The 21,797-nt window shown below is 39.7% G+C and overlaps 1 protein-coding gene across 1 annotated transcript in view; it reads right to left on the reverse strand.

The window, feature by feature from the left end:
* Nucleotides 1-21,797, reverse strand: part of frmpd1a (FERM and PDZ domain containing 1a) — a 102,198-nt gene that overhangs the window by 69,709 nt on the left and 10,692 nt on the right. The window contains exons 2-3 of the mRNA XM_078213856.1: nt 19,075-19,226; nt 10,885-10,987 (exon numbers count right to left, since the gene is read on the reverse strand). Of these exons, the coding sequence (XP_078069982.1) occupies nt 10,885-10,987; nt 19,075-19,226 (255 nt within the window). The remainder of the gene's footprint in view (nt 1-10,884; nt 10,988-19,074; nt 19,227-21,797) is intronic.

Raw genomic sequence — 21,797 nt, forward strand, 5'->3', positions numbered from 1 at the left:
GTGTGTAATGGAGAGTATTCTATTCTGTGTGTAACGGAGAGTATTCAATTGTGTGTAATGGAGAGTATTCAATTTTGTGTGTAATGGAGAGTATTCAATTCTGTGTGTAATGGAGAGTATTCTATTCTGTGTGTAATGGAGAGTATTCAATTGTGTGTAATGGAGAGTATTCAATTGTGTGTAATGGAGAGTATTCAATTGTGTGTAATGGAGAGTATTCAATTGTGTGTAATGGAGAGTATTCAATTGTGTGTAATGGAGAGTATTCAATTGTGTGTAACGGAGAGTATTCAATTGTGTGTAATGGAGAGTATTCAATTGTGTGTAACGGAGAGTATTCAATTGTGTGTAATGGAGAGTATTCAATTGTGTGTAACGGAGAGTATTCATTTGTGTGTAATGGAGAGTATTCTATTCGATATGTGTAACGGAGAGTATTCAATTGTGTGTAATGGAGAGTATTCAATTGTGTGTAATGGAGAGTATTCAATTGTGTGTAATGGAGAGTATTCAATTGTGTGTAATGGAGAGTATTCAATTGTGTGTAATGGAGAGTATTCAATTGTGTGTAATGGAGAGTATTCAATTGTGTGTAACGGAGAGTATTCAATTGTGTGTAATGGAGAGTATTCAATTGTGTGTAATGGAGAGTATTCAATTGTGTGTAATGGAGAGTATTCTATTCTGTGTGTAATGGAGAGTATTCAATTGTGTGTAATGGAGAGTATTCAATTGTGTGTAATGGAGAGTATTCTATTCTGTGTGTAATGGAGAGTATTCAATTGTGTGTAATGGAGAGTATTCAATTGTGTGTAATGGAGAGTATTCAATTGTGTGTAATGGAGAGTATTCTATTCTGTGTGTAATGGAGAGTATTCAATTGTGTGTAATGGAGAGTATTCAATTGTGTGTAATGGAGAGTATTCAATTGTGTGTAATGGAGAGTATTCAATTGTGTGTAATGGAGAGTATTCTATTGTGTGTAATGGAGAGTATTCTATTCTGTGTGTAATGGAGAGTATTCAATTCTGTGTAATGGAGAGTATTCAATTGTGTGTAATGGAGAGTATTCTATTCTGTGTGTAATGGAGAGTATTCAATTGTGTGTAATGGAGAGTATTCAATTGTGTGTAATGGAGAGTATTCTATTCTGTGTGTAATGGAGAGTATTCAATTCTGTGTAATGGAGACTATTCAATTGTGTGTAATGGAGAGTATTCAATTGTGTGTGTAATGGAGAGTATTCAATTCTGCGTAATGGAGAGTATTCAATTGTGTGTAATGGAGAGTATTCAATTGTGTGTAATGGAGAGTATTCAATTGTGTGTAATGGAGAGTATTCAATTGTGTGTAATGGAGAGTATTCAATTGTGTGTAATGGAGAGTATTCAATTGTGTGTAATGGAGAGTATTCAATTGTGTGTAATGGAGAGTATTCAATTGTGTGTAATGGAGAGTATTCAATTGTGTGTAATGGAGAGTATTCAATTGTGTGTAATGGAGAGTATTCAATTGTGTGTAATGGAGAGTATTCTATTCTGTGTGTAATGGAGAGTATTCAATTGTGTGTAATGGAGAGTATTCTATTCTGTGTGTAATGGAGAGTATTCAATTGTGTGTAATGGAGAGTATTCAATTGTGTGTAATGGAGAGTATTCAATTGTGTGTAATGGAGAGTATTCAATTGTGTGTAATGGAGAGTATTCAATTGTGTGTAATGGAGAGTATTCTATTCTGTGTGTAATGGAGAGTATTCAATTGTGTGTAATGGAGAGTATTCAATTGTGTGTAATGGAGAGTATTCAATTGTGTGTAATGGAGAGTATTCAATTGTGTGTAATGGAGAGTATTCTATTCTGTGTGTAATGGAGAGTATTCAATTGTGTGTAATGGAGAGTATTCAATTGTGTGTAATGGAGAGTATTCAATTGTGTGTAATGAAGAGTATTCAATTTTGTGTAATGGAGAGTATTCAATTGTGTGTAATGGAGAGTATTCTATTCTGTGTGTAATGGAGAGTATTCAATTGTGTGTAATGGAGAGTATTCAATTGTGTGTAATGGAGAGTATTCGATTGTGTGTAACGGAGAGTATTCAATTGTGTGTAACGGAGAGTATTCAATTGTGTGTAACGGAGAGTATTCAATTGTGTGTAATGGAGAGTATTCAATTGTGTGTAACGGAGAGTATTCAATTGTGTGTAATGGAGAGTATTCTATTCTGTGTGTAATGGAGAGTATTCAACTGTGTGTAATGGAGAGTATTCTATTCTGTGTGTAATGGAGAGTATTCAATTGTGTGTAACGGAGAGTATTCAATTGTGTGTAATGGAGAGTATTCTATTCTGTGTGTAATGGAGAGTATTCAACTGTGTGTAATGGAGAGTATTCTATTCTGTGTGTAATGGAGAGTATTCAATTCTGTGTGTAACAGAGAGTATTCAATTCTGTGTGTAACAGAGAGTATTCAATTCTGTGTAATGGAGAGTATTCAATTGTGTGTAATGGAGAGTATTCTATTCTGTGTGTAATGGAGAGTATTCAATTGTGTGTAATGGAGAGTATTCAATTGTGTGTAATGGAGAGTATTCTATTCTGTGTGTAATGGAGAGTATTCAATTGTGTGTAATGGAGAGTATTCAATTGTGTGTAATGGAGAGTATTCAATTGTGTGTAATGGAGAGTATTCAATTGTGTGTAATGGAGAGTATTCAATTGTGTGTAATGGAGAGTATTCTATTCTGTGTGTAATGGAGAGTATTCTATTGTGTGTAACGGAGAGTATTCAATTGTGTGTAATGGAGAGTATTCAATTGTGTGTAACGGAGAGTATTCAATTGTGTGTAATGGAGAGTATTCAATTGTGTGTAACGGAGAGTATTCAATTGTGTGTAATGGAGAGTATTCTATTCTGTGTGTAATGGAGAGTATTCAACTGTGTGTAATGGAGAGTATTCTATTCTGTGTGTAATGGAGAGTATTCAATTCTGTGTGTAACAGAGAGTATTCAATTCTGTGTAATGGAGAGTATTCAATTGTGTGGATGGATTCCTGATCGGTAAGCGCGGATGGATGGATTCCTGATCGGTAAGCGCGGATGGATGGATTCCTGATCGGTAAGGGAATTAAGGGTTATGGGGATCAGGCGGGTAAGTGGTACTGATCCACGTCAGATCAGCCATGATCTTATTGAATGGCGGGGCAGGCTCGAGGGGCTAGATGGCCTACTCCTGCTCCTATTTCTTATGTTCTTATGTGTGTAATGGAGAGTATTCTATTCTGTGTGTAATGGAGAGTATTCTATTCTGTGTGTAACAGAGGGTATTCAATTCTGTGTAATGGAGAGTATTCAATTGTGTGTAATGGAGAGTATTCAATTCTGTGTAATGGAGAATATTCAATTGTGTGTAATGGAGAGTATTCAATTCTGTGTGTAATGGAGAGTATTCTATTCTGTGTGTAATGGAGAGTATTCAATTTGGTGTGTAATGGAGAGTATTCTATTCTGTGTGTAATGGAGAGTATTCTATTCTGTGTGTAATGGAGAGTATTCTATTCTGTGTGTAATGGAGAGTATTCTATTCTGTGTGTAACGGAGAGTATTCAATTGTGTGTAATGGAGAGTATTCAATTTTGTGTGTAATGGAGAGTATTCAATTCTGTGTGTAATGGAGAGTATTCTATTCTGTGTGTAATGGAGAGTATTCAATTGTGTGTAATGGAGAGTATTCAATTGTGTGTAATGGAGAGTATTCAATTGTGTGTAATGGAGAGTATTCAATTGTGTGTAATGGAGAGTATTCAATTGTGTGTAACGGAGAGTATTCAATTGTGTGTAATGGAGAGTATTCAATTGTGTGTAACGGAGAGTATTCAATTGTGTGTAATGGAGAGTATTCAATTGTGTGTAATGGAGAGTATTCAATTGTGTGTAATGGAGAGTATTCAATTGTGTGTAACGGAGAGTATTCAATTGTGTGTAATGGAGAGTATTCAATTGTGTGTAACGGAGAGTATTCAATTGTGTGTAACGGAGAGTATTCAATTGTGTGTAATGGAGAGTATTCAATTGTGTGTAATGGAGAGTATTCAATTGTGTGTAATGGAGAGTATTCTATTCTGTGTGTAATGGAGAGTATTCAATTGTGTGTAATGGAGAGTATTCAATTGTGTGTAATGGAGAGTATTCAATTGTGTGTAATGGAGAGTATTCAATTGTGTGTAATGGAGAGTATTCAATTGTGTGTAATGGAGAGTATTCAATTGTGTGTAATGGAGAGTATTCAATTGTGTGTAATGGAGAGTATTCAATTGTGTGTAATGGAGAGTATTCTATTGTGTGTAATGGAGAGTATTCTATTGTGTGTAATGGAGAGTATTCTATTCTGTGTGTAATGGAGAGTATTCAATTGTGTGTAACGGAGAGTATTCAATTGTGTGTAACGGAGAGTATTCAATTGTGTGTAACGGAGAGTATTCAATTGTGTGTAATGGAGAGTATTCAATTGTGTGTAACGGAGAGTATTCAATTGTGTGTAATGGAGAGTATTCTATTCTGTGTGTAATGGAGAGTATTCAACTGTGTGTAATGGAGAGTATTCTATTCTGTGTGTAATGGAGAGTATTCAATTCTGTGTGTAACAGAGAGTATTCAATTCTGTGTAATGGAGAGTATTCAATTGTGTGTAATGGAGAGTATTCAATTGTGTGTAATGGAGAGTATTCAATTGTGTGGATGGATTCCTGATCGGTAAGCGCGGATGGATGGATTCCTGATCGGTAAGCGCGGATGGATGGATTCCTGATCGGTAAGGGAATTAAGGGTTATGGGATCAGGCGGGTAAGTGGTACTGATCCACGTCAGATCAGCCATGATCTTATTGAATGGCGGGGCAGGCTCGAGGGGCTAGATGGCCTACTCCTGCTCCTATTTCTTATGTTCTTATGTGTGTAATGGAGAGTATTCTATTCTGTGTGTAACAGAGGGTATTCAATTCTGTGTAATGGAGAGTATTCAATTGTGTGTAATGGAGAGTATTCAATTGTGTGTAATGGAGAGTATTCAATTCTGTGTAATGGAGAGTATTCAATTGTGTGTAATGGAGAGTATTCAATTCTGTGTGTAATGGAGAGTATTCTATTCTGTGTGTAATGGAGAGTATTCAATTTGGTGTGTAATGGAGAGTATTCTATTCTGTGTGTAATGGAGAGTATTCTATTCTGTGTGTAATGGAGAGTATTCTATTCTGTGTGTAATGGAGAGTATTCTATTCTGTGTGTAACGGAGAGTATTCTATTCTGTGTGTAATGGAGAGTATTCTATTCTGTGTGTAACGGAGAGTATTCAATTGTGTGTAATGGAGAGTATTCTATTCTGTGTGTAACGGAGAGTATTCTATTCTGTGTGTAATGGAGAGTATTCTATTCTGTGTGTAACGGAGAGTATTCAATTGTGTGTAATGGAGAGTATTCTATTCTGTGTGTAACGGAGAGTATTCAATTGTGTGTAATGGAGAGTATTCAATTTTGTGTGTAATGGAGAGTATTCAATTCTGTGTGTAATGGAGAGTATTCTATTCTGTGTGTAATGGAGAGTATTCAATTGTGTGTAATGGAGAGTATTCAATTGTGTGTAATGGAGAGTATTCAATTGTGTGTAATGGAGAGTATTCAATTGTGTGTAACAGAGAGTATTCAATTGTGTGTAATGGAGAGTATTCAATTGTGTGTAATGGAGAGTATTCAATTGTGTGTAATGGAGAGTATTCAATTGTGTGTAATGGAGAGTATTCAATTCTGTGTAATGGAGAGTATTCAATTCTGTGTAATGGAGAGTATTCAATTGTGTGTAATGGAGAGTATTCAATTGTGTGTAATGGAGAGTATTCAATTGTGTGTAATGGAGAGTATTCAATTGTGTGTAATGGAGAGTATTCTATTCTGTGTGTAATGGAGAGTATTCAATTGTGTGTAATGGAGAGTATTCAATTGTGTGTAATGGAGAGTATTCAATTCTGTGTAATGGAGAGTATTCAATTGTGTGTAATGGAGAGTATTCAATTCTGTGTAATGGAGAGTATTCAATTGTGTGTAATGGAGAGTATTCAATTGTGTGTAATGGAGAGTATTCAATTGTGTGTAATGGAGAGTATTCAATTGTGTGTAATGGAGAGTATTCAATTGTGTGTAATGGAGAGTATTCTATTGTGTGTAATGGAGAGTATTCTATTCTGTGTGTAATGGAGAGTATTCAATTGTGTGTAATGGAGAGTATTCAATTGTGTGTAATGGAGAGTATTCTATTCTGTGTGTAATGGAGAGTATTCAATTGTGTGTAATGGAGAGTATTCAATTGTGTGTAATGGAGAGTATTCTATTGTGTGTAATGGAGAGTATTCTATTCTGTGTGTAATGGAGAGTATTCAATTGTGTGTAATGGAGAGTATTCAATTGTGTGTAATGGAGAGTATTCAATTGTGTGTAATGGAGAGTATTCAATTGTGTGTAATGGAGAGTATTCTATTGTGTGTAATGGAGAGTATTCAATTGTGTGTAATGGAGAGTATTCAATTGTGTGTAATGGAGAGTATTCTATTGTGTGTAATGGAGAGTATTCTATTCTGTGTGTAATGGAGAGTATTCTATTCTGTGTGTAACGGAGAGTATTCAATTGTGTGTAATGGAGAGTATTCAATTTTGTGTGTAATGGAGAGTATTCAATTCTGTGTGTAATGGAGAGTATTCTATTCTGTGTGTAATGGAGAGTATTCAATTGTGTGTAATGGAGAGTATTCAATTGTGTGTAATGGAGAGTATTCTATTCTGTGTGTAATGGAGAGTATTCAATTGTGTGTAATGGAGAGTATTCAATTGTGTGTAATGGAGAGTATTCTATTCTGTGTGTAATGGAGAGTATTCAATTGTGTGTAATGGAGAGTATTCTATTCTGTGTGTAACGGAGAGTATTCAATTGTGTGTAATGGAGAGTATTCAATTTTGTGTGTAATGGAGAGTATTCAATTCTGTGTGTAATGGAGAGTATTCTATTCTGTGTGTAATGGGGAGTATTCAATTGTGTGTAATGGAGAGTATTCAATTGTGTGTAATGGAGAGTATTCTATTCTGTGTGTAATGGAGAGTATTCAATTGTGTGTAATGGAGAGTATTCAATTGTGTGTAATGGAGAGTATTCTATTCTGTGTGTAATGGAGAGTATTCAATTGTGTGTAATGGAGAGTATTCAATTGTGTGTAATGGAGAGTATTCAATTGTGTGTAATGGAGAGTATTCAATTTGGTGTGTAATGGAGAGTATTCAATTGTGTGTAATGGAGAGTATTCAATTGTGTGTAATGGAGAGTATTCTATTGTGTGTAATGGAGAGTATTCTATTCCGTGTGTAATGGAGAGTATTCTATTCTGTGTGTAACGGAGAGTATTCAATTGTGTGTAATGGAGAGTATTCAATTCTGTGTGTAATGGAGAGTATTCTATTCTGTGTGTAATGGGGAGTATTCAATTGTGTGTAATGGAGAGTATTCAATTGTGTGTAATGGAGAGTATTCAATTGTGTGTAATGGAGAGTATTCTATTCTGTGTGTAATGGAGAGTATTCAATTGTGTGTAATGGAGAGTATTCAATTGTGTGTAATGGAGAGTATTCAATTGTGTGTAATGGAGAGTATTCAATTGTGTGTAATGGAGAGTATTCAATTGTGTGTAATGCAGAGTATTCAATTGTGTGTAACGGAGAGTATTCTATTGTGTGTAATGGAGTGTATTCTATTCTGTGTGTAATGGAGAGTATTCAATTGTGTGTAATGGAGAGTATTCAATTGTGTGTAATGGAGAGTATTCAATTGTGTGTAATGGAGAGTATTCAATTGTGTGTAATGGAGAGTATTCAATTGTGTGTAATGGAGAGTATTCAATTGTGTGTAACGGAGAGTATTCAATTGTGTGTAATGGAGAGTATTCAATTGTGTGTAACGGAGAGTATTCAATTGTGTGTAATGGAGAGTATTCAATTGTGTGTAATGGAGAGTATTCAATTGTGTGTAATGGAGAGTATTCAATTGTGTGTAATGGAGAGTATTCAATTGTGTGTAATGGAGAGTATTCTATTCTGTGTGTAATGGAGAGTATTCAATTGTGTGTAATGGAGAGTATTCAATTGTGTGTAATGGAGAGTATTCAATTGTGTGTAACGGAGAGTATTCAATTGTGTGTAACGGAGAGTATTCAATTGTGTGTGTAATGGAGAGTATTCAATTGTGTGTAATGGAGAGTATTCAATTGTGTGTAATGGAGAGTATTCAATTGTGTGTAATGGAGAGTATTCAATTGTGTGTAATGGAGAGTATTCAATTGTGTGTAATGGAGAGTATTCAATTGTGTGTAATGGAGAGTATTCTATTCTGTGTGTAATGGAGAGTATTCTATTGTGTGTAACGGAGAGTATTCAATTGTGTGTAATGGAGAGTATTCAATTGTGTGTAACGGAGAGTATTCAATTGTGTGTAATGGAGAGTATTCAATTGTGTGTAACGGAGAGTATTCAATTGTGTGTAATGGAGAGTATTCTATTCTGTGTGTAATGGAGAGTATTCAACTGTGTGTAATGGAGAGTATTCTATTCTGTGTGTAATGGAGAGTATTCAATTCTGTGTGTAACAGAGAGTATTCAATTCTGTGTAATGGAGAGTATTCAATTGTGTGGATGGATTCCTGATCGGTAAGCGCGGATGGATGGATTCCTGATCGGTAAGCGCGGATGGATGGATTCCTGATCGGTAAGGGAATTAAGGGTTATGGGGATCAGGCGGGTAAGTGGTACTGATCCACGTCAGATCAGCCATGATCTTATTGAATGGCGGGGCAGGCTCGAGGGGCTAGATGGCCTACTCCTGCTCCTATTTCTTATGTTCTTATGTGTGTAATGGAGAGTATTCTATTCTGTGTGTAACAGAGGGTATTCAATTCTGTGTAATGGAGAGTATTCAATTGTGTGTAATGGAGAGTATTCAATTCTGTGTAATGGAGAGTATTCAATTGTGTGTAATGGAGAGTATTCAATTCTGTGTGTAATGGAGAGTATTCTATTCTGTGTGTAATGGAGAGTATTCAATTTGGTGTGTAATGGAGAGTATTCAATTGTGTGTAATGGAGAGTATTCAATTTTGTGTGTAATGGAGAGTATTCAATTCTGTGTGTAATGGAGAGTATTCAATTGTGTGTGTAATGGAGAGTATTCTATTCTGTGTGTAATGGAGAGTATTCAATTATGTGTGTAATGGAGAGTATTCTATTCTGTGTGTAATGGAGAGTATTCTATTCTGTGTGTAATGGAGAGTATTCAATTCTGTGTGTAATGGAGAGTATTCAATTGTGTGTAATGGAGAGTATTCTATTCTGTGTGTAATGGAGATTATTGAATTGTGTGGAATGGAGAGTATTCAATTGTGTGGAATGGAGAGTATTCAATTGTGTGTGTAATGGAGAGTATTCAACTGTGTGAAATGGAGAGTATTCTATTTTGTGTGTAATGGAGAGTAGCTCCCTCTGCAGGCTTTTGGAGCTTTAAGCCCCACCCACAGGCTTCTGCAGCAAGCAACAGCTTGCTGATATTTTTGCAGGCAGAGTGCACATGGTGGGGGCGGGGGGGGGGGGGGGGGGGGCGTTTACTGAAATCACACCCAAAAGGTGGATCTGAAACTCTCCCAGTTTCAAGTCCGCCCAGCACTTAGAGAGAAAATGGTAAAATCGCCTCCTGTGTGTGCAATGGAGAGTATTCAATTGTGTTTGTGTAATGGAGAATATTCTATTGTGTGTAATAGAGAGTATTCTACTGTGTGTGCAATGGAGTGTATTCAACTGTGTGTAATGAAGAGTATTCTATTCTGTGTGTGTAATGGAGAGTATTCTATTGTGTGCAATGGAGAGTATTCATCTGTGTGTAATGGAGACTATTCAACTGTGTTTGTGTAATGGAGAATATTCTATTGTGTGTAATAGAGAGTATTCTACTGTGTGTGCAATGGAGTGTATTCAACTGTGAGTAATGAAGAGTATTCTATTCTGTGTGTGTAATGGAGAGTATTCTATTGTGTGTAATGGAGAGTATTCAATTGTATGTGTGTAATGGAGAGTATTCTATTGTGTGTAATGGAGAGTATTCAACTGTGTGTAATGGAGAGTATTCAACTGTGTGTAATGAAACGTATTCTATTCTGTGTGTGTAATGGAGAATATTCTATTGTGTGTAATGGAGAGTATTCAACTGTGTGTGCAATGGAGAATATTCAACTGTGTGTAATGAAGTGTATTCAATTGTGTGTAATGGAGAGTATTCTATTGTGTGTAATGGAGACTATTCAACTGTGTTTGTGTAATGGAGAATATTCTATTGTGTGTAATGGAGAGTATTCTACTGTGTGTGCAATGGAGAGTATTCAACTGTGTGTAATGAAGAGTATTCAACTGTGTGTAATAGTGTATTTGACTGTGTGCTAATTCAACTGTGTGTATAATGGAGAACTCAATGTATGGAATGTTGCACATTATAGAACACTGACTGTGCAGCAAGTTCTGCATGAACTATTGTATAACCTAGGAGATACCAGGTACCCGATACAATCCTGTTGATGGCCTCCCCCTAGAGCACAAAGCAGAGAGTTTTGTGCATCTCCTTCATCAAAATTAGTTTGTTGCTAACATAACATCTTGCATTTATATAGCACATTTAACAATAGTTAAACTTTCCAAGTCACTTCAAAGGAGTACAGGATTTAACACTGAGCCACAAAAAGATCTAAGGGCATTAAACATTTCAGTTAGTGGTAATTATGAAACTTTCTATTTACTGTATGTGTGAAATTCACCCTCACCTGATAATATTATCGATGTGTTCCTGGGAAATAGCCTCTAAGGGTATATTGTTAATCTTTATAATCTGATCTCCTGGGAACAGCTTCCCCTCTGCTGGACCACCTAAGGAGCAAAAGAAGTCATCATATTTTTGGATGTACAAATAGTTATCCCTCATAAAAAGAGACAAAAGAGCGAGAAATGCAGTCTCATCAGCATGTATAAGGAGCAAAAACAAATGATGTTTCATACATTTCTTACAACTGGATATCTTTCCGTCTGACTTTTGCCTCACCAAACTGTCCATAAAGTCAAAAGGGACTTGTGACTTCCCCAAATCAAGGGACAGAGGTGGATGATATTTGATTGTGACTTTCTTATGAAAAATTGTGAACAGAGTTATTGTCAATGAAAATAAGGAATGCCAGGCATGTTGAATTATTTTGCATCAGTATTTTGAAATGGAACCAAATGTCAGCATGACAGAAATCTCAAGGAAACTAATGTTGAATCAGGGACAGGAACTCACCAGAATTGACCCAAGCAATGTAACAATAATGGAGAAAACAAAGACACTAAAGAGTGACAAATCCCCAGGATCAGATGGTATCCACCCCAGAGTTTTAAAGGAAGTAGATGCGAACACTGCAGATGTCTTAACTATGATTTTTCAAAGTTGTGGGACCTGTCCTTTTGATTAGAAAATTGCCCATGCCACTCCACTATTTAAGAAAGTTGAGGGAGGAAAACCAGAAATTATAGACACGTTCGCCAAGCAACTGTTAATGGGAAATAGAGCCTATAATTACGGATAGAGAGACTGAACACTTCAAAAATGTTCAGCTGAACAGAGAGAGCCAGTATAGGTTTGTAAAGGGTAAGTAATTCCCGACAAACCTGATTGAATATTTCGAAGAGGTGACTAAAGTAGTGCGCAGGAAAATGTCTATGGATGTTATTTATAATGGACTTCCAAAGTTGGCAAAGTCTCCCATAAGAATGTTATGATCCTGTTAGGAACATTAACATTTAAAGAAAAAATCCGAATGCCCAGCAATTAACCAACAGGACTATACAACAAAGGGTTCACATTTTTAAATAAAAAACAAACATTATTGTGTATTAAAAATGAACCAAAGTAAGTATTATTAACTTAACACTATAGCTTTAGAAAGACTCATACTATAAACTCAACTTTACTTCCTCCTTTACTTCCCCCTTCCAATAGTTCCCTTATCTTATGAAATCTAGAAGCTGATTCACTTTTCCTTGGACCAACCCAAAGGTATGCCACAGTCTTCCAGAATTTACTTTAATTCTTCTGAGTATTTCAACTATCTCTCGACATGCAGATTCTATGGGGATCCTTCCATTAGCTTTTGGCTAAGCAATCCTCAATTTCGTTTTTTACACACCTCACAGCTGTGAACTCTTCAGTTCCATGTACTGGCTTAGGACATACAAAGGCTGATTTTACCCTGTCTGCTCCCCCAGCTTCTGTACAGCTTTGTCCAAGCTAACTATTCAAGGTGACTGCTTTCTGCTGCAAGACTCTGTGAGGACGACTTAGATTTCTTCCACTAGCTGCAAGCTAGAGCAAATCTTCCAGCTGTTTTCCCTCATGAAATCTAAGCTGCACCGCCCACTTCTGTCAGCAAAAACACAGATAGATTAAACTAAAGAACTTTCTAACCAAGGCACTACCCTGAATCATCATCTGTATGACAATCTTGCATGCTTTGGGATGATTCAACCAGAAATGTGATCAGGTTATTTTGCCTTTAACATAACTCTGCTTCTGTAACCTGTATGAATAATTTATATTTCTAATGGATGTAATTTACCTCCTCCAAGTTGCCTGGCTCCATTACAATCTTCGAAATGGATCATTAATTGTTCAAATTTTTCATTATCAACTCTGACATTATAGAACAAACAAAATTTGCTTTTAATTGTATCTAACACCAAGCCTGTTTGAATTGCATTTACTTCAGGGTTGTTTATCCATTTCTCAATAAGACGCACCCATTTATCTACAGTAAAAACGTTAATTCCGAAAACTTTAAGTTATATTCTAAAACATATGAATTGAAATTCCCAGCGTTCACTTGCCACGGCAAACTCTCCCAAGAGGGTTATAACGAGATTTGTAGTTTCATGATCTCAGTTTGACATCTTCACTGCCTCCCTGTTGATGCAGTAATCAGGTCCATGCTCTGAAGGTAGATGCAGAAAAACAACTTTGCTGGTTGGGAAATCTACTGCTTGGGGGCATGGTCTAAAAATTAGAGCCAAAATTGAAGTATGGAAACACTTCTGCCTGCAAAAAGTCACAGATCAAATTGTGGCCTTTGGGGAAGTACAAATTTGGGAGGCGTGAAATTAACATGAACCAGCAGGCCCCCCCTATGTCCCCACTGCAATAGTGGGGGATATTTGGCACTCTCTTCCACAACCAGTATTTGATGCTAGAACAATTGTTAATTTTAAAACAAAGATTGATAGATTTTTGTTAGCCAAAGTTAGTAGGAGATACAGGGCAAAGATGGGCATATGGAGTTCGATGACATTCAAGATCCACTGATGGCCCAACAGACTTGAGAAGAAAAATAGCCAACCCATGTTCTCATGTTCCTATGGCCATTGTGCAGCTTTACGAGTCCCTGTGCGGACAACGATACGCCTTGTGCTGAGTGTGAGAGTTCCTGGGCTGGAGGTGCAGTGTCTGGTACTTGATATTTTCTTCAATCCGTTCATGGGACACCAGCATTGTTGGCAAAGCCAACATTTATTGTTCATCCCTAATTTCCCATGAGAGTTGTGCTTCTTCAACTGCTGAAGTCCTTGTGGTATTGATACACCCACAGTGCTGTTAGGGAGGGTAATTGCCATACTATGTAATAGTGTGTGAATCCCTACACTGAGTGTGAGACTTTGTGTCGGATGTACAAGGAAATTAACTGGCTGTATCTTAGATGTAGGTTTACCAACACCCCACCAAAACGTGGAACATTTCCCCTACCTGGGGAGCCACCTCTCATCGAAGGCTGACATCGATGAGGATATCCAACATCTTATCCAATCCTTCGGACACCTAAGGACGAGAGTCTTCGACAGCTGCGACATTCATGCTGACACCAAGATCCTCATGTACAAGGCAGTTGTCCTCCCAACTCTTCTATATGGCTCAGAAACTTGGACAATGTACTGACATCACCACAAGGTCCTGAGGAGATATCATCAATGCTGTCTGAGATAGATTCTCTGCATCAGTTGGGAGAACAGACGTACTAACATCAGCGCCCTTGAAGGAGCCAAGAGCACCAGCATCAAGACCGTGATCATCCAAAACCAACTCCATAGGGCCAGCCACATACTCAGGATGTCAAATCCCAACTGCCAAAGTAAATCCTCTTTACCCAGCTAAAGGAAGCTCCCAAATAAGAGGAGGACAAAGGCTTACCTCAACATAGACGTCAATGCTCGGGAGACACTTTCTCAGAAGAGACCTACTTGGAGGAACCTCCTGATTGATGGGACACAATTCTTCGAGGACACCCGATGGCAAGAGAAGGCCCAGAAAAGGAGCCTGAGAAAGGAATCCCAGAGATCAAATCCAAGGACCAAACCCACCTCCCTGCCAAGCGTGCGGTCAAAGATCGGGCTCATCAGTCACGCAGAGACCCACAGAACCCATGATCAGTAATACTGAGTTTCTTAGGAGGACAATCATACTCATTAGGGCGTGATCATCGAAGACTCCCCTAGGTCTTCTGGAATGCTGTATTTGTATCCATTTGGAGAATAGCAAGATTCCGTTTATGGAATGTCAGACACTCTGACAGCACTGAGAAACAATTTAGCACAATCATTAAAGGTCCAAAGAGGAAATCAATACATGTTTGGCAGATTAATATTCTAGTTGGTGCCAGTTGATTTGAGTCCTGAGACACTGGCAGTAAAACGTTGTCCATTTCTGGCTGCTGTATTGACAAGAGGCTACATTAATGACTCTGGGAGTTAGCATGTAATGAAGAAACTGGCAATCCGGGGCACAGCTCCTGCCGCAAAGAGTGTGAGAGGAAGAGCACAGTCAGAACCAACAGACAAAGAAAATGGTGGCTACAATGGGCCCATTGGAGTTCATGTGTGAACAGGCTTCCACACCCTATGTACTTCTCTAGGGCCAAAAATCCTTTGGGCCCATTTGATTTTGATTTGATTTGATTTATTATTGTTACATGTATTAACATACAGTGAAAAGTGTTGTTTCTTGCGCTCTACAGATAAAATATACCATTCATAGAGAAGGAAACGAGAGAGTGCAGAATGTAATATTACTGTCATAGCTAGGGTGTAGAGAAAAATCAACTTAATGCAAGGTACGTCCATTCAAAAGTCTGACAGCAGCAGGGAAGAATCTGTTCTTGAGTCGATTGGTACGTGACCTCAGACTTTTGTATCTTTTTCCCGAAGGAAGAAGGTGGAAGAGAGAATGTGTGGGGTCCTTAATTATGCTGGCTGCTTTGCCGAGGCAGCGGGAAGTGTAGACAGAGTCAATGGATGGGAGGCTGGTTTGCGTGATGAATTGGGCTACATTCACGAGGTTTTGTAGTTCCTTGTACCCTTGGGCAAAGCTGTGATACAATCAGAAAGAATGCTTTCTATGGGGCATCTGTAAAAGAGTTGTAGCTGACATGCCAAATTTCCTTAGTCTTCTGAGAAAGTAGAGGCGTTGATGGGCTTTCTTAACTAGAGTGTCGGCATGGGGGGACCAGGACAGGTTGTTAGTGATCTGGACACCTAAAAACTTGAAGCTCTCGACCCTTTCTACTTCGTCCCTGTTGATGTAGACAGGGGCATGTTCTCCTTTACGCTTCCTGAAGTCAATGACAGTCTCCTTTGTTTTGTTGACATTGAGGGAGAGATTGTTGTTACCGCACCAGTTCACCAGATTCTCTATCTCATTCCTGTACTCTGTCTCGTCATTATTTGAGATCCGACCCACTACAGTGGTGTCGTCAGCAAACTCGAAAATCGAAAATCAAATTGGAGGGGAATTTGGCCGCGCAGTCATAGATGTATAAGGAGTATAGAAGGGGGCTGAGAACACAGCCTTGTGAGGCACCGGTGTTCAGGATGATCATGGAGGAGGTGTTGTTGCCTATCCTTACTGATTGTGGTCTGTGAGTTAGGAAGTTCAGGATTCAGTCGCAGAGGGAGGTGCTGAGACTCAGGCCACAGAGTTTGGAGATGAGTTTCGTGGGAATAATAGTGTTGAAGGCTGAGCTGTAGTCAATAAATAGGAATCTGACATTGGTGTCCTTGTTATCTAGGTGTTGTCGGAGGGATGATGTACTGCAAATTAGAAGCCAGAGGCCCAAGTCTCACATGAAATTGGGTCCTTCCTAAGCATTAATTTATTAGTTGAGCTGACTCAACAAAGCCTGTTGCACCTCAAGGGACAACTTACCCAATGTCCGTTTGGAATTGCGAATTTGGGAACATAACGTGAGCAGCCAGTGTCCCTCCCCCCCACTAGCAGTAGTGCTGTGGAGCAAGAAGGAACAATCCTGCTTCTTCCAGATATAACAAAATATTTTCCATACAAAGGGGAATAGACAGGGGCAATAGAAGCAGAAGAGTTGTTCATGCAGAGAGCTAGCACAGACACAATGGGATGAATAGCCTCCTTCTTTGCTGTAATCAATCCATGATTCAATTCAGTGACCAGCAATCCTTAAAGAAACTGAAGTTTCACTGGTCTGGCTGCTGTAGAACTGGCAAATCTCAGTGGCGTGGATCAGGATGAAATTCCACCTAGTTTTACATAAGCAATGTAGAAAATTCCTGAAACAGGTGTGGAATCCTGCGTTGCATATTTAAATTGATCCATCGCTGCACTGAGGACATCTGAAAACAGTGGGGATCAAACTGGCAATAGACAGGCAGACAGGACTTTGCCACATGGAAATTGGTATCCGTGTTACACCTAAAAATCTGCTGCACTGGATACCAGTTTGTACCCCTTTCCGCTCAGAATACACTGAAAAAGGGGAAGTTTGCACCAGTAGCTGGAGAGAGGAAAGGAGGTCCCACAGCAAGGCCAAGTCAACCTTTGCTTAAAGTATGGAGAAGAATAACAGCCTAGTTGTAGCAATCACTGAATTGTTGTAAATGAACCTCAGCAGGAGGCCATTCAGCCCTGAGTCTGCTCCAATGCTCAGCAATTGTTCTACTTCAGTGAATCCCGGGCAACACTGGAACATGTACTAAAAATGGCCCCTTTTCTAGGTTTGTTCACTGTCAACTACATCATAAACATTCTGCTTCTTGTCGTGGATGAGGCCTGAACCACTAGTAAATGTAAGGATGGAAAGTTAGATTTAAAAAAACATTCTGTCAAGGGATGTAGGCTGGCATTTAATGGCCATTCCCCAATAGCCCTTGAGAAGATGGTAGAGAGTCACCTTCTTGAACCGCTGAAGTCCATGTGGTGTAGGTACACCCACAGTGATATTAGGGAGGGAGATCCAGGACTTTGATCCAGTGACAGTGAAGGAATGGAGTTATATTTCCAAATCAGGATGGTGTGCGATTTGGAGGGGAATTTGCAGATGGAGTTGCCACCATGTGTCTGCTGCCCTTGTTCTTCTTGACGTGAGCTGACAGTGTCCCCCACTGCAGTAGTGCTCTGGAGCAAAAAGGAAAAATCCTGCTTTGCCCAGCTTCACCGGAGGAAATATAACAAAATATTATCCCTACAAAGGAGAATAGATGAGGGCAATTGAACTAGGAGAATTCTTTGCGTAGAGCTCGAGGTTGCGACTTTGGAAGATGTTGTCAAAGGAGCCTTGGTGAGTGGCTACAGTGTATCCTGTAGATGATACAGACTGCTGCTATTGTGTGTCACTGGTGGAGGGAGTGGATGTTGAGGGTGGTGTATGGGGTGCCAATCAAGTGGGCTGCTTCGTCCTGGATAGTGTCGAACTTCTTGACTGTTGTTGGAGCTGCACTCATCTAGGCAAGCAGAGCGTATTCAGTACACTCCTGACTTGAGCCTTTTAGATGTTGGACAGGCTTTGGGGAGTCAGGAGATGAGTTACTCACCACAGGATTCCTGGCCCCTGACCTGCTCTTGCAGTCACTGTATTTATATGACTAATCCAGATCAGTTCCTGATCAATGGTAACCCCCAGGATATTGATAAGCAAAGATTCAGGGATAGTAAGTCATTTACTGTCAAGGGGAGACAGCTGGATTCTCTCTTGTTGGCGATGGTCATTGCCTGGCATAAATGTTACTTGCCACTTGCCAGCCCAAGTCTCAATGTTGCCTGGGTCTTGCTACATATGGGCATGCCTTGCTTCAGTCTGGGAGAAAATGATGATGGAATAATGATACAGATATAATAAAATCCAGAGATCATGAGCATTCCCACAAAGTCTGGGTAAGAACTTCTTCATTGCAGGACCAGAATTCTGGAATTCCCTAGCTGGCATTTTTGCTGGATAAGGATAGGAAGGGATTATGATTCAAAGGTCTCATTGGAATGACAGAACAAGCTAGAGGGACTGAATGGCCTGTTCCTGTTCTGATGTCTGATGCAAGACCATTGTGAGTGGGGGGTGGGTGGTGGGGGGGGGGGGGGGGGGGGGGGACATTCTGAACTTGTACTGCAAGGAGTAGGTCCACCATCACCATTTCAGGGCAATGAGAGGTGAGTAGCAAATGTGGCCTTGTATCATAGCCTGTGGCCAGAGAACAAACTTTAAAAATGAGTGCGGTGATGGGGAAGAGAAGGAAACAACCAGTCCTATCTTCAACAAGATAAAATGGGAGTGAAATTGATCTTGTGCAACCATGATAACATATCAGCCGCCTGTTTTACATCCCGCCCAATTGTCTTTGCCATCAACTTAAATGGAATAGAAAAGCAAGCATTAAGTGAAACGAGTTACTCATTTTCTGCCACCCATTTTGCAATATCACCCGATACTAAATGTCGGCAGAGCGGCAAAGCTGATGAAGTGTTGTCAGAAGATTGTGTGGGTGCAGGAGGATAGTGGCACAAAGTCAGGGTTAATGTTGGAGGTGTTGCAATGGGCAAGAAGCTTATACAGTTTCAGATAATAAAGCCACGGCCTTATTAATCCAATACTGACCCCTCCCCAACCCTTCTCTCCAACCTCCCATCCCCAGGTATTTACCTGCAGTGACAGACTTCACACACACTGGTGTTTCTTCTGATACCATAAATCCATGATCCAGGAGTGGATCTTTATTAATCTTTACCATCACTTTTAATGGCGTGCTCGGCGGGTTTGTGTTACTAGTCGCTCCATCAGTTGCCCCTCGATTCCTTAAATCAGAAACAAAACAAGGTCAATCATTTTCAGTATCTTCTCAGATTTAATCCATCTCCCACCTTCTTCCTCCAGCAGAGCTGCAAACTCCTCACTGAAGGCCTCTCTCGTCGATTTTGCCTCCCTTGTGGAAATGGGTCATTGTGAAAGGGGAGGGGAATTACCCTGCTCCCACCCAACATTGACTAATTCATTTGTAAGGTCTGACAAGGAGAAAGGAAAATCTCTGCCACACTACTGCAATGATTTAAAAAGTATCTGGGAGATTTGAAGGTGGTCAGTCACTCTAAGCATAGTTATAGACTCAGGTAATTTTTTGATAGCAGATGTTAGAACAAAAGAACAGTACAGCACAGGAATAGGCCCTTCGGCCCACCAAGTCTGTGCTGACACAGGTGCCTCTCTAATCTGATATTTTCTTGCCTCTACGTGGTCCATATCCCTCTATTCCCTGCCTATTCATGCATCTATCCAGTTGCCTCTTGAACGTTGTTACAGAATCTGCTTCCAACACCACCTTCGGCAGGGCGTCCCAGGCACTTTCCACCCTCTGTTTGAAAAACTTGCCCCTTACATCTCGTTTAAATTTTCCTCCTTCATTTTCAACCTCTGCCCCCAAGTTATTGACCCTTCAACCCTGGGAAAAAGACTCTCATTATCCACTGTATCCAAGCCTGTCATAATCTTGTAAGCCTCTATCAGGTCACCCCCTCATCCTACGATGCTCCAATGAAAACAATCCAAGTTTGTTCAACCTTTCTTCATAGTCCATATCCTCCAAACCAGGCAACATCCTGGTAAATCTCTTCTGCACCCTTTCCAAAGCATCAACATCCTTCCAGTAGTGCGATGACCAGAATTGTACACAATACTCCAAATGCAGCCTAACCAAAATCTTATACAGCTGCAACATGATTTTCCAATTCGTATACTCAACACCCCCAACTGATGAAGGCCAGCATGCCACATGCCTTCTTGACTACCTTGTCCGCCTGAGTTGCCACCTTTAGGAACTATGGATCTGCATGCCTAGATCCTTCTGTATGCTAATATTTATAAGGGCTCGACTATTTACTGTATACTTTCCGTCTGCAATAGACATTCCAAATCGCATCACCTCATATTTGTCCTGGTTAAATTCCATCTGCCATCTTTCGGCCCAGGTCTCCAGCTGATTTGTAGCCTGATGAATCCTCTGACAATCCTCCTCACTATCCGCTACTCCCCTAATTTTTGTACCATCTGCAAATTTATTAATCAGACCACCTACATTTTCCTCCAAATCATTTATATATATTACAAACAACAGAGGTCCCAGCACTGATCCTTTTGGAACACTGCTTGTCACAGACCTCCAGTTAGAAAAGTATCCTTCCACTGCTACTTGGAACGGCACGCAGTTAGCACTGCGCCAGGGACCCAGGTTCAATTCAGACCTCGTGTGGAGTTTGCACATTCGCCCGTGTCTGCATGGGTTTCCTTTGGGTGCTCTAGTTTCCTCCCATATTCCAAAGATGTGTGGGTTAGGTGGATTGGCCATGCTAAATTGACCCTTAGTTTCAGGGGGATATTCAAGGTAAATATGTGAGGTTATGAAGATAGAGCTTGGGTGGGATTGTGTTGGTGCAGGCTCGATGGGCTAAATGGCCTCCTCCTGCATTGTAGGGAATGTATGATGCTATGATATTATACTCTCTGCTTTCTATGCCAGCTTTATATCCGCCTTACCAGCTCACCTCGGATCCCATATGACTTCACCTTCTTTATCAGCCTGCCATGAGGAACCTTACTGAAGGCTTTACTAAAGTCCATGTATACAACATCCACTGACATGCATTGGTCAATTATTTTTGTCACTTTTTGTCACTTCCTCAAAGAACTCAATCAAGTTTGTGAGACATGACCTCCCCTTCACGAAACCATGCTGCCTATCGCTAATAAGCCTATTTTCTTCCAGATATGAGTACTTCCTGTCCCGAAGGCTAAATGTTCTATAATTCACTGGTTTCCTTCTCTCACCTTTCTTCAATAGAGCACTGAAACAAGTAGAGATTTTGCCCCTTACAATTATCTTCTGATTAGACAGTCCCTCAACATCTAGGATTACTTGTTTCCACTGCGATTCAATGGGTTCTACAGACTCTACCACATATGGGACAAGTAGTGCTTTAAGAGTTGGGTAGATGAATTGTTTGGAGGTTTGTGCGCTCTCTCCATCGCCTCAACTTCGCCTGTGTGTGTTTTTGATAAGTCTCCCAATGTTTTCAGTGACCGGGGGCATGGAGGTTAAAGTGACCTGGTCACTTCAGAATTTGCACAGCTGACAGGCAGGAAAGCAGAAATTAATCACAGGGCTGCCTGAAATCACCATGATGTGGAGATGCCGGCGTTGGACTGGGGTGAACACAGTAAGAGGTCTCACAACACCAGGTTAAAGTCCAACAGGTTTATTTGGTAGCAAATACCATAAGTGTTGTGAGACTTCTTACTGAAATCACCATGCCAGGGGTGATCTTCAGGTTTGCCTGGGCTCGAAGGGGCAGTCCAACCATGTCACTCCCATCCCA

This window comes from Mustelus asterias, chromosome 6 (genome assembly GCF_964213995.1).
Source record: "Mustelus asterias chromosome 6, sMusAst1.hap1.1, whole genome shotgun sequence".
NCBI lineage: Eukaryota > Metazoa > Chordata > Chondrichthyes > Carcharhiniformes > Triakidae > Mustelus > Mustelus asterias.